The following is an 11,882-nucleotide window of genomic DNA, read 5'->3' as shown; positions in this document are numbered from 1 at the left end:
ATCATGTCCATGGGAAGCATATACCTATTTGTATCATGTCGTCGTGAAGTCAAGAAACGTTCTTACGTAATTTTACGATTTAGTTGCCAAAACATTTGACGTGTGTTATAATAATAGGATACACAAATGATTCGAGGAATACGAGATAATACGAGATTTGAACGCACCACTAAAATGCAATCATCATTAATTATTTTGAATATCGTTATCTTTCTAGTTTAATTAGAACAAAGATAGGGATATAACCTTGAACTGTTATGTATTACATGTACTCCAATGATAAAAAGTTATTATATATTTGTTCGGCATCATTTCTATAAGACCTGTTATAACTCTTATCCTTTAGTCAAAACCGTAAAATTTTTATTTTATGTATATAATTAAGGAAGAACAATTATTTAGAAGAATAAAATAATAAAATTTTACAAAACATACGTATTTGTTTGAATTTATACCATTAATAAGCCAATGGTGATACTATTTGTTAGCGACACTATATTTTAAGACTATATTGCAAGACCAATTGTAAATGGAGTCTCTAATAATCATAATAATTAATTTATCTTTGAACAAAATGATATATCCATGATTTCTTTTCTCAAAAGAATTAGGCTGTCCAAAATGTCTATAATTATTTCCTAAAATTTAAGAATAAAGAAAAACCCCTTTATTACACAAAACTAAATATTCCTTGATAAATAGATAAGGGAACACCCATCCTGCTTTTTTTTATAATAAATTAATATTTAATAAAACGTGTAATGTAATCGTACATGGATACTGTTTGTCTTATCTAATAGGAACAGCTAGCAGGTGTCTCTATCTTGACTATGACATGTAATGTGGATATTTCAATTAAAATCACCATATTAAGGAAAATAATAATAATGTTCGAATGCAAAGTTGTGCTGTCAACAACCAGATATTTAGAAAATCATATAACGAAACAGCAATATTATTTCTTATCATAAGATCAAACAATGATGATAATATACAATTTTATTAAAATTAGCCCATTTATAGCTAATTTAACTAAATGAACTTTAATTTTCAATGATAAAAGCAAAAAAGCTTATATAATGAACAGCAATATTATTTCTTTATAAACAAGCACTGGTGATAATATACAATTTTATTAGAATTAGTCCATTTATAGCAAATTTATTTAACTAAATGAACCTAATTGACAATGGTAAATGCAAATAAGCTTATATGCTGAATTGATACGTATTATATCTGGAGGTGAACAAGTAAAATCACAAAAATAGTGACCTCCGAGAAAAATTCAAAAAGAAAATTTCCCAACCATATGACAAAATCAAAAGATCAAACACTGACTTGGTAACATTGATAATAATACAGTCTTCTACGATAAAACAAATAATATATATATTAACAATTCTAGCTAACCGTACGGCCTTCAGGAATGAGACAAACCCATACAGCAAACTCACATATAAAAGGCTCCGAAATGGTAAATTGTTCAAACGAGAAACCTAACGGTCAGATCGGTTTAGAAAATAATGAACGAAAAAAAAGATCTGACATATAGCAGCAAATACCACCACAAAACAGCATCTTTTTGTTTGTAAAATAGAACAAATAGATTCCAGAACTGGATAAGGTATCTCCATACGGTTATTGTGGAAAGGGAGTAGCCATGAAAGTCTTTCGTTCAGCTCTATAAAAGTAATTTCTACTTTTAATCACATATATTCCTTTCAGACATACATTTAAACTGTTGTTTTAATAAAAAGTATGAAAAGAAATACTGAACTACGTGGATTATTAAAAACGAATTGTCTGTAGTCAAATGGGAAAATCAAAAGTACAAACATATAAATTGAGTGGGAAACAACTGTCATATTCCTGAGTTGGTACACACATTCTCTTGTGTAGACTCCTGGGAATACACATACGCTAGCTTAACCTCTCACATATATGACAGCGAATGTTCTTTACATTAATAAATTTGCAGCAGTGCATACATTTTAAAATTACTGAAAGACCGAAAAAAGCTTTTGATTCATTATTCGGTCATTTATAATTTTTCGGATTATTAGTTGTTTGCACTTAAATTTTTTTTAAATATATAAACTAGTTCTTTGACCATTTATAAACGTAATGCAACTATGTTTTAACTTTCATAGGAAATAATATTAACCGTTGACTTTATATAATGATAATCTAATTATCTCATATAAAGTCTTCATGTCTCCTATAAATAGAATGTATAGTCAAAGGCACAGTTGACGGCATTGTAATGGACACGGATTATAGCATACATATCGAGAAGATGAAATATGATTGACAATATGAAACTTTCATCCAGTTACCGAAGGACGAACTTAATTCTGAGAGGATTATAAACTGAGAGATTGATAAGTCTTTTAGATTTTGTTGTCAGCTTGATTTCTTTTAAATCTGATTTACGATGAACTAATATGGCAAAGGATTTGGTTTAAAATTTAAATAAAATCGATAATAATTTTCCTGCACAATTTCTACTAAAAATAAACTTGTCTTATTAATATCATTACATATTTTGTAATGATTTAAAAGAGAAAATTAGTTCGAGTTTCGAATTATTTTTAGAAACTACTTTCCTGACTTAATTATTTAATAGTTATTAAGAAATGACATTTGTATAAATCTAAATTGTTACTATAATCATTTCCATACCGAAGAGTATCATTTTCACCATTTCTTGCAAATTATTAATCTCTTAGAACAATGTTCAACAAAAATATCCCTGTAGAGGGGAAAACGAAAATTTACAATACCATGAAACCATATTATTTCGTTTAAAGAATCCACCATTTTACTATTTCAAAAGCTACTTTGCTATCACAAAATAGAACATTTGAGCTTAAAATCATTAATAATAGCGTTTTGGACGTATCGATAATAGTAAACACAAAAGCGTCTTCAATGTTTCATATGCTTTACTAGTCTTATATATACAAGAGAGACGTCGGCAAGTGACGACGTTGCGGACCTATTGTTACGTAAATGGCGGTAAAACGTTAAACAAATAAAAGAGTATAAAGTAACTATAACTAATTCACAACATTCTGGGGGCCGCAAAATGCAATTACTGTTCATGTATTGTTCATATAAAAGGGTATTGAAACCACTTCTAACAATTAAAGTTCATATTTCCAATGGCACCAGTTTCACAATTGGTCTCGTGGTAATCAGTCCATTTGGTGTACGTAGTTTGACTGCTCTTACGACTCCATCCTTACCGGTGATCAAATCTTCTATAACAGCTAGTTTCCACATCATTCTCGGTGAATTGTCCATGATTTTGTACGACGGAACTGATTTTCACATGTGCGCTTTGGTCTCCGGCGACGCGATGAAATTATCGTAATCCGGTGAGGTATTCCATTCTCCATCGTTTTGTAAAGTGTTCAATCAAAATTACTTTATGATTAAAACGTTTGTTTGCCTCTGTGAAATCTAAATTAAAATTATTGTCCTCTGAATCAGAATTGTTGTCTTGCGATAATCTTCTTCCCTGCAGTAGATGTGACAGCGTTAGCGGCTCTGGATCTCGGATGTCGGACGACACATATGTAATCGGACGATCGTTGATTACACGTTCAATTTCTATCAAAGTTGTTCGTAATCTACTTGTGATTTTCCGAGCACTTTTTTCAATGTTGTTTTCGTAATTCCAACTAGTCTCTCCCACCATCCACCGTTCCACGGTGCTGCTTTCGGGATAAATTTCCAATTGATTTGAATGTTCATTTCCTTCGGAATGTCATGTGAGGCGGACACAAAGGTTGGTGCATTATCGGAATACACAGTACTCGGAATTCCTCTCCTACTAACGAATCGTCTAAACGCTAATTTGAATGATTCGATTGTCATATCTGTAACAAGTTCTAGGTGTACGGCACGAATACAAGCACATGTGAATAGGCAAATATATGATTTTGTAACAAGTCCATTATCTTTAACGAATAGTGGTCCAGCGAAATCAACACCAGTTGTCGTAAACGGAATCATATCGGTGACTCTATCCTTTGGTAGCGGAGGCGAAATTTGCTGTGGAAATGCTTTTCCGGTCACTTTTCGGCACTTCACACATTTCTGTACGATGTGGTTAACGCATTGTCTAACGAAAGGTATCCAATATGATTGGCGGATTTGCGTAATTGTCTGTCCAGCACCAGAATGTAACATCTGCAGGTGCGCGTCCAATATAACTAAGTCCGTAAATTAATTTTTCTTCGGTAGTAACACTGGAAACTTCGCGGAGTCGTCTTACTGTGAATTGTGTATGCGCCCGGCGCATCGAATGACACCTTCTGTATCTATGAATAAGCGCAATTGTCTTACTAACGGTAGATTCTTGTCACGTGACGGGTTTACGAGTTGCTTCTTTTCACTACTGAATTTTACATTTTGAATATCTGTAATCCATGTACTAGTTGCGCGGTCGATTTCATCTTTCGTAATATCTTTTCCGTGTCTAGCATATTTCCTCAAGTTATACGGTCGCTTACTTTTATATATATTTACGAATTTAAACACGTAGCATGTAACTCGTAGTAACTTCTTTAATGACGAGAATCTTGATAGATCAATTATTTTCGAAATTCCATTTAATTCATACGGTTTTGTCTTTTCGCTGTCATCTGTTGTCGTTAACAAAAGAGTCTCTTGTTTAACTTGTGGGGTCCATGTAGGCCAACTGTTCTCATCCGATATCCACGACGGTCCTTGCATCCACAAAGTCGATTCTTTGAATTGCGTTGATGATATTCCTCTAGTTTGAAGGTCGGCTGGATTTGAGTCAGTTGGTACGTATTTTCAGTCGTAATTTTGTGTCGATTCTTTAATTTCTATCACACGATTCTGAACAAATCTTCCAAATGATTGTATAGACGAAATCCAGTGCAGAACGATCTGACTGTCACACCATAGTAATGTACGTTGTGGTTTTAGGGTTTTCGTGAGGTTTTTAGCCATTCGAGCTCCTATTACTGCAGCCATCAATTCAAGCTTTGGTAATGTCATTTTGGCGAGCGGAGCAATCCGGATTTTTGCAATTACAAGAGAAGAAGTGTTTCCTTTACATAAGTAGGCACTGGCTCTATAAGCGCGTTGGCTGGCATCAACAAAGACATGTAATGTGATTTTATCGTTGCTTTCGTTCTCATTTTGATCGTTGAAATAATGTCGTGCGATTTTTGTATTAACTGTTACTTTTCGGATGTCATCTAAAATTTCATACCATGATTTAACTATGTTGCTAGGCAACACCTGGTCCCAATCGTATCCGTCTTTCCATAATGTTTGGACCAGTAGCTTAGCTCTTACGGTCACTGGTCTAAGAATTCCGAGTGGGTCGTAAATTGACGATGATCTACTCAATATTTCTCTCTTTGTCGATTTGAATTACCAATATCTATTTGATCTTCATTTAATTTCGCAAATGTCAATATGTCTGACTTCGCATCCAAACACATTCCAAGAATTTTCGTCTCGCTATCCGTATCAAGTACCTATGCCTTTGTAGCTTCGTTACTAAGTTGATTGCTATTTGACTTCCATGTTCTCAAATTAAATCCTGCATTTGTCATGAGTTCTCTAGATTTTTCAAAGAAATTTAAGGCAGCTTCTTCCGTATTAACACTTGTAAGTACGTTGTCTACATACAAATCTCGCTTGAGTATCTCAGCTGTAGCACTTGTAACCGTTGATAAATGTTTCAATAATATAGCGTTAAGAATAAATGGCGAACATGTCGCTCCGAATAAAATTACCTTGAATCTGTAAGTCTCAAGTTCACTCTTGGGGTTGCTTGGATCTCTAAGTCAGAAAAATCGGGTGGAATCGCGGTCTTCTTCGTCTAGTCCAATCTGGAGGAATGCTTTCTCAATATCAGTTGTTAAGGCGTATTTCCCGTAGCGGAATCTTGTAAGTATATCTGTTAGCTTATTAAGCTGCGGCGGTGTAGAAGAAAGGCAATCATTTAAGATGGGTGATTCTGAATCTTGACGACAACTGCAATCATACACTAAACGTATCGGTGTAGTCGATGAATCTTTTTTCACTGGGTGGTGCGGAATATAGTGTACTCGATTAGTAGTCTCATCCGGGGTCTCAACCTTCTCTATAAAACCTCGATTTTCTTGGTCGTTGATAATGTTACCGTATATCTTAAGCATCTCTGGTTCTTTAGCAAGTCGGTTTATTACGTTGTATGCTCTCTTTCTGGCAGTCATCTCGTTGCTAGGCAACTCGGATGTTCTAGTTTCCATGGAAACTTGGCGATGTACCTATTGTCTTTCAAATGAATGTTTTTCTCTTGGTAAGTGGTCATTTCTTGTAAGTCTGTTTTCGCTTTCACTTTGCTGTCTGTTTCTGTTCCTATGGATTCGATTTCCCAAAATTTATGTATTTCACATTCTTCTAGTCTGTGTGGGGTCAAAATATTCATAATCGATGACGTTGATTGATTATTACTGTTAGTGTTTAATTGTATAGGTCCTGATAGCAAGTATCCAACTCTGGACTGTACAGCGGTTGGTCCGGAACCTCTAATTACTCTGTCTCCAACTATATCCCAATAATAATCGGCGCCAATTAAGACTGATATCTCAAAATCCTCGTGCTGTAAAGCTGGGTGGGCTAACTTCAATCCATTTAAATGCTGAAAACTCGACTGGTTCCTTGCGTAAGTATGTATCGGATAAGCAATCTGTGGTACTATAAGAACTTCAATAGGGATAAGCGTATTCGTTAGACCTTTTATATAAATAGTAGCAACTTGTAAATTTCTAACCTTCTTGTTAGATTCACCGAAACCGGATATCGTTATCGCTTCTTTCCTATGTGGACTCAGGTTCAATAAATCGGCCATCTCTTGAGTGATAAAGCTTCGCTGGGCTCCTTCGTCGAATAGTATATTGGCGGTGTTAAAATATATCGTGTCATACGTGAGAGGTGCTATCGCAGTTTTCAACAATACCTGCGATGATGTGGATGAATGCATGCTTGCGACTGCGGCATCGGTATCTGGTTTTGATGTGCTGCTATCTTTAGACTTGGTTTACAGGTGTGATTCATCCTTTGCACAAATACTGGTATGGTGTCGTTTATTACAATTTTTACAAGTTTTATCGGATTTGCAATCGGCAACTCTGTGATTTCCTAAGTAATTGAAACATGCCTGTTTCTCCTTAACAATGCGTTTTCGAGCTTCAATTTCTGTAAAAGTTTTACAAGCTAATGGGGCGTGAACTCCTTGACAGAAGATGCACGGCTTCTTGGTTATGTCTCTTTTCCCTTTCTGATTTGCGTAGTTGCGATTTGTACCCGTAAAGAATGCTGATGTGGGTGTGTAATTTGGCTCTATATCATCACCGTTTACCGACTGATCCGCTTCCTTAATCATTATCTCATGTTGAATAGCTTGCCGTAACGACGGCAAGTTCCAGTAGTCGCCTCCGTGGGCACGTACCATGTTTTCTCGTATATTCCCAGGTAATTTATTTAATATAATGGGCACTAAAAGGCTTCCGAACGACTCGTGAGACTCCCCTATACTTTCAAGGCCACGGATGTAGTTTTCCATACTGTCGTAGAATTTTTTCAAATGTGTTATATTTGACGTTGGACTAGGAATAGTTATCAAAAGTACCAGGGTTATAATTTTTTACGCCAGACGCGCGTTTCGTCTACATAAGACTCATTAGTGACGCTCAGATCGAAATAGTTAAAAAGCCAAACAAATACAAAGTTGAAGAGCATTGAGGACCCAAAATTCCAAAAAGTTGTGCCAAATACGGCTAAGGTAATCTACTCCTGGGGTAAGAAAATCCTTAGTTTTTCGAAAAATTCAAAGTTTTGTAAACAGAAAATTTATAAAAATGACCATATAATTGATATTCATGTCAACACCGAAGTGCTGACTACTGGGCTGGTGATACCCTCGTTGACGAAACGTCCACCAGCAGTGGCATCGACCCAGTGGTGTAAATAGTTATCAAAAGTACCAGGGTTATAATTTTATACGCCAGACGCGCGTTTCGTCTACATAAGACTCATCAGTGACGCTCAGATCGAAATGGTTAAAAAGCCAAACAAATACAAAGTTGAAGAGCATTGAGGACCCAAAATTCCAAAAAGTTGTGCCAAATACGGCTAAGGTAATCTACTCCTGGGGTAAGAAAATCCTTAGTTTTTCGAAAAATAGGAAGGCTGATTAAACTCTGAAGGCTGATGTTTGTACTATCTTATGTGGTTGACCGAATCTTTGTTTCAGTACATGTAATGCTTGTCCGTAATTTGTGTTAGTTATTTGTAGACCTGCTTTGCATTGGGTGGCTTCTCCGAAAAGTTGAGATTTCAAGTAATTAAATTTCTGTACATCGTTTAAAGACAGGTTATCGTGTACGGCAGCACTAAACGAATCCCAAAAGGGTTTCCAATCTAACATATTCCCACCGAACATTGGTAAATTTAATTTGGGAAGTTTCTGGTACATGCTGGAGTTTGAAAAAACGGACGCTGATGTATTTGCGTGCATGAAACTGGGCTGTTGCTGACTTTCTTGATGATTTGTGTAATTAATTAACTCGTGTGCATTTGGGTTTAGCAGTGACTTACTTGACTGTTTGGCTGTGATTTCCGATTCCTTAATGATTTTTGAAAGTTTAGTTACACTCATTTCTATGTCATATGTGTATCTGTCGGCTTCCTCTATTTCCTCGCTCACTTCCTCATCCGATAGTTCTTCCACAATCTTCTCGTTCAGTTGGTCGATCATTTCATGCTTCTTCACAATAAGTCCTCGAATGGTTGAAAGTTCACTAACGTCATATTCCTGCAAAAGTTCCTCGGAACTCGGTTCCACTTTTTTCTTTTTTTTCTTTTTTTTTCAACTTTAAATATTTTATTTCATTCCTGGTTGTGAACAATGTCCCTTAGCGCTACAACAATGACGCTAAGGTTCCTCCCTGTGTTGTTAATTGCTAATGAAACCAGGGGATTTGATTAGCAAAATATGTATACTTTATATTTATATCTTTTGTTAGTTGCATTTTACAAAGTATTCATACGAGCACACAATACATACATATTATTCAGTGATCTTATATATATAAACAATCATATAAGAAATAAATTATAATAATAAAAAACCCAAAAAGACGGATTTTTGTCCGTCATTTGTTTTGATTATATAAAACTAGTGTAACCGAAAGTAGAATGATCAAGAATGATCAAGCATGGTCGACCTCATGGCTAGACGAATAATTTCATAAAGTGGTGAGTAATTTATTGCAGTCATCAAGTGACTTATCAAATGTGTAAATTTCTAAACTTATTATAATCGATTATTTCTGGTAAGTAATAATGAAATATAATTATTGAAGAGATCAAAGAAGGAGCTATTGACCCCTGATCTTGATTGATTTGTAAATTATTGATTGATTGATTCTTTGTTATTTTTAAAAATACTGACTGAAATATTTATATTAGATCTAATTCTCCCAAAAATAGATATAATCAAAGTTTGGACATTTTCCTATGAATTTTTTTCAAAAATAGACTTTCTGGATGATATAACATTTGTGTTTCAATCTCATTTTTTAGAACTGACAACATGTTCACAAATTTAGCTCTCTTTTCTGATAAATAAAAACATTTATAAATCACAAAACAAATCATTGTTATGACATGATTAAGTGGATTATATTCAATATCTTCAATTTTATATCCAAGCACAAGATTTTTAAGACAAAAGACATGTTGGTCTATACTGAAATACATAAATATGTCATAAATTATTGACCAATAATTTTTTACCCATTTACATTCAAAGAAAAAATGATTATAGTTATCACATTTGGAACAAATCACACAATTTGGATTATCAGATATTTTCCAGCGGTGCAAATTAGAATTAATTGCTGTAATATTATGCAGTAATTTCCATCTAAACATTTTCATTCTGTTATCTTTTAAAAAATGGAACGTAAAAATAAGGTTCTTCTTTATAAAATAAGTAACGTTATCAAAAGTGAAATGATTTTTCCATACATAGAATCCTACTGGGAGCTCTTTATTAGATATAATTAAAATATTATATATTTCTTTGAATGAAATTTTGTCCAGATTGTAATACAATCCATGGCTATTCATCTTTATATCATTTTGAAAATGAATTTTAGTATTTAAAGATGTTTTACTCTTTAATTTTTCTTTCCAAGATTTGGGTATGGCTTTACGTAAAATACATGTTTCTGCTATCCAATTTTGTTTCCTTTTAAGTTTGTCTAAGATTTGTTTGGAAATTTCTCCTTTATCGTCGATTATATCGTTTATAAAAATTATATCTTCTTCTATCCAATGTTTGAAGTACAAACTTTTGCCTTGATTCTTAATATATTGATTTCCCCATATAACTTGTTTTCTGATATCTAAATAGGTTTCAGGTTTTTTTGTCTTCCCGCCACCATTTTTAATCCAGCATTTTAAGATTTCTAAGTAAAAAGTAGGCAGGTTTTTTATGTTTTCTAATGATTTATGAGAACCCAGATTCATTTTAAATATAAGGTTTTTACCCCCAAACTCACTGAAATAATAGGTTGGAATAATTTTCCAGTTTGCCCAAGTTTCATCTGTAAGTCTTTTTACCCAATTTATTTTCATTGCCTCAATGTAGGAATCTATATCTGTCATTTTTAACCCCCCTTCTAAATAATTTTTTCTTAGCACTGAGCGTTTAACTTTTTCACTACCACCCTCCCATAAAAAATTATATATCATCTTCTTAAACTTAGATATAGTTTCTTTGCACAGATTTATTAGTGATGCAATATATGTTATATTAGGTATGACAAGTGTTTTGATGATAGTGATTTTACCAATCATGCTAATTTTCCTTTTTTTCCAATCATTAATTATTCTTTCAGATTTTTCCAACTGTTTTTCTGTATTAAGTTTTTGACATTCTTTCTTATCAGAGCCAAAATAAATACCAAGACTTTTTACGTTATTTTTCCAATTAATATTTTCAAATTTGTTTTTGCAATGTTTAAGTTTACCTAGCCATATACCTTCTGTTTTGTTTCTATTGAGTTTGAGTCCTGAGAGCGATCCAAAGGTTTCAATAATATTAAGTGCATGCTTTATTTCATTTTTAGATTTTAAAAAAAGAGTTGTGTCATCTGCTAATTGTGAAATTTTTAGACTATGAGTTTTTTTATCAATTTTGATTTGTATTCCTTTTATATCATTAGAGTCTCTTATTCTGCAAGCAAGTAATTCAACTGATAAAACAAACAATAAAGCGCTTAAAGGACACCCTTGTCGAATTCCGCGCTCAATATTAAAGGTTTCTGAAATCCACCCGTTATTTAAGATACATCCTTTTATGTCATAATATAGGGTTTTAACCCACTTCTGAAATGATTCATTAAACCCAAATTTCTTTAATGATTCCAGCATAAAATCCCACTCCAGTGAATCAAATGCTTTAGAAAAGTCAATAAATAGTATAGCTCCTTCAATATTAAAATTTTCAGAATAATCTATGATGTCCTGAATTTGACGCACATTGAATCCTATATAGCGATTTTTTATGTATCCATTTTGGTCTCTATGGATTATTAATGGTAAGATTTTCTTAAGTCTTTGTGCTAAAGTATATGTTATTAATTTCACATCTATATTTAATAAAGTTATTGGACGGTAGTTATCCAGGGACAAAGGGTCATTTTTCTTATAAATTAATGATATTATCCCAATCTTTTGGGTATTAGATAAAGATTCTTTATCATAACAAGTATTAGAGACTTTCAAAACTATGTTCTTCAATTTTGGCCAAAATTGTCTGTAAAACTCTACAGTTAAAC

General features: G+C 33.5%; 3 protein-coding genes across 3 annotated transcripts; all 3 read right to left on the bottom strand.

Moving 5' to 3' along the window:
* Window positions 1-5,834: 5,834 nt before the first annotated feature.
* LOC134693584 (uncharacterized) lies at window positions 5,835-6,245 on the bottom strand. The gene has a single exon (XM_063554425.1). The coding sequence runs from the start codon at window positions 6,243-6,245 to the stop codon at window positions 5,835-5,837; it is 411 nt and encodes a 136-aa protein (XP_063410495.1).
* Window positions 6,242-7,015, bottom strand: LOC134693583 (uncharacterized). The gene has a single exon (XM_063554424.1). The coding sequence runs from the start codon at window positions 7,013-7,015 to the stop codon at window positions 6,242-6,244; it is 774 nt and encodes a 257-aa protein (XP_063410494.1).
* Window positions 7,016-7,072: 57 nt separating this feature from the next.
* Window positions 7,073-7,597, bottom strand: LOC134693582 (uncharacterized). The gene has a single exon (XM_063554423.1). It carries the CDS (start codon window positions 7,595-7,597, stop codon window positions 7,073-7,075), a length of 525 nt encoding a protein of 174 aa, XP_063410493.1.
* Window positions 7,598-11,882: the final 4,285 nt, after the last annotated feature.

The sequence above is a fragment of the Mytilus trossulus genome, chromosome 12, assembly GCF_036588685.1.
Source record: "Mytilus trossulus isolate FHL-02 chromosome 12, PNRI_Mtr1.1.1.hap1, whole genome shotgun sequence".
Classification (NCBI taxonomy): domain Eukaryota; kingdom Metazoa; phylum Mollusca; class Bivalvia; order Mytilida; family Mytilidae; genus Mytilus; species Mytilus trossulus.
Note: the sequence above shows the minus strand (reverse complement) of the source record. Positions and strands in the feature narration are given on the sequence as shown.

What these genes read in the sequence shown, in the direction of transcription:
- LOC134693584 (XM_063554425.1), bottom strand. Translation starts at nt 6,245, where the DNA reads ATGACTGCCAGAAAGAGAGCATACAACGTAATAAACCGACTTGCTAAA.
- LOC134693582 (XM_063554423.1), bottom strand. Translation starts at nt 7,597, where the DNA reads ATGGAAAACTACATCCGTGGCCTTGAAAGTATAGGGGAGTCTCACGAG.
- LOC134693583 (XM_063554424.1), bottom strand. Translation starts at nt 7,015, where the DNA reads ATGCATTCATCCACATCATCGCAGGTATTGTTGAAAACTGCGATAGCA.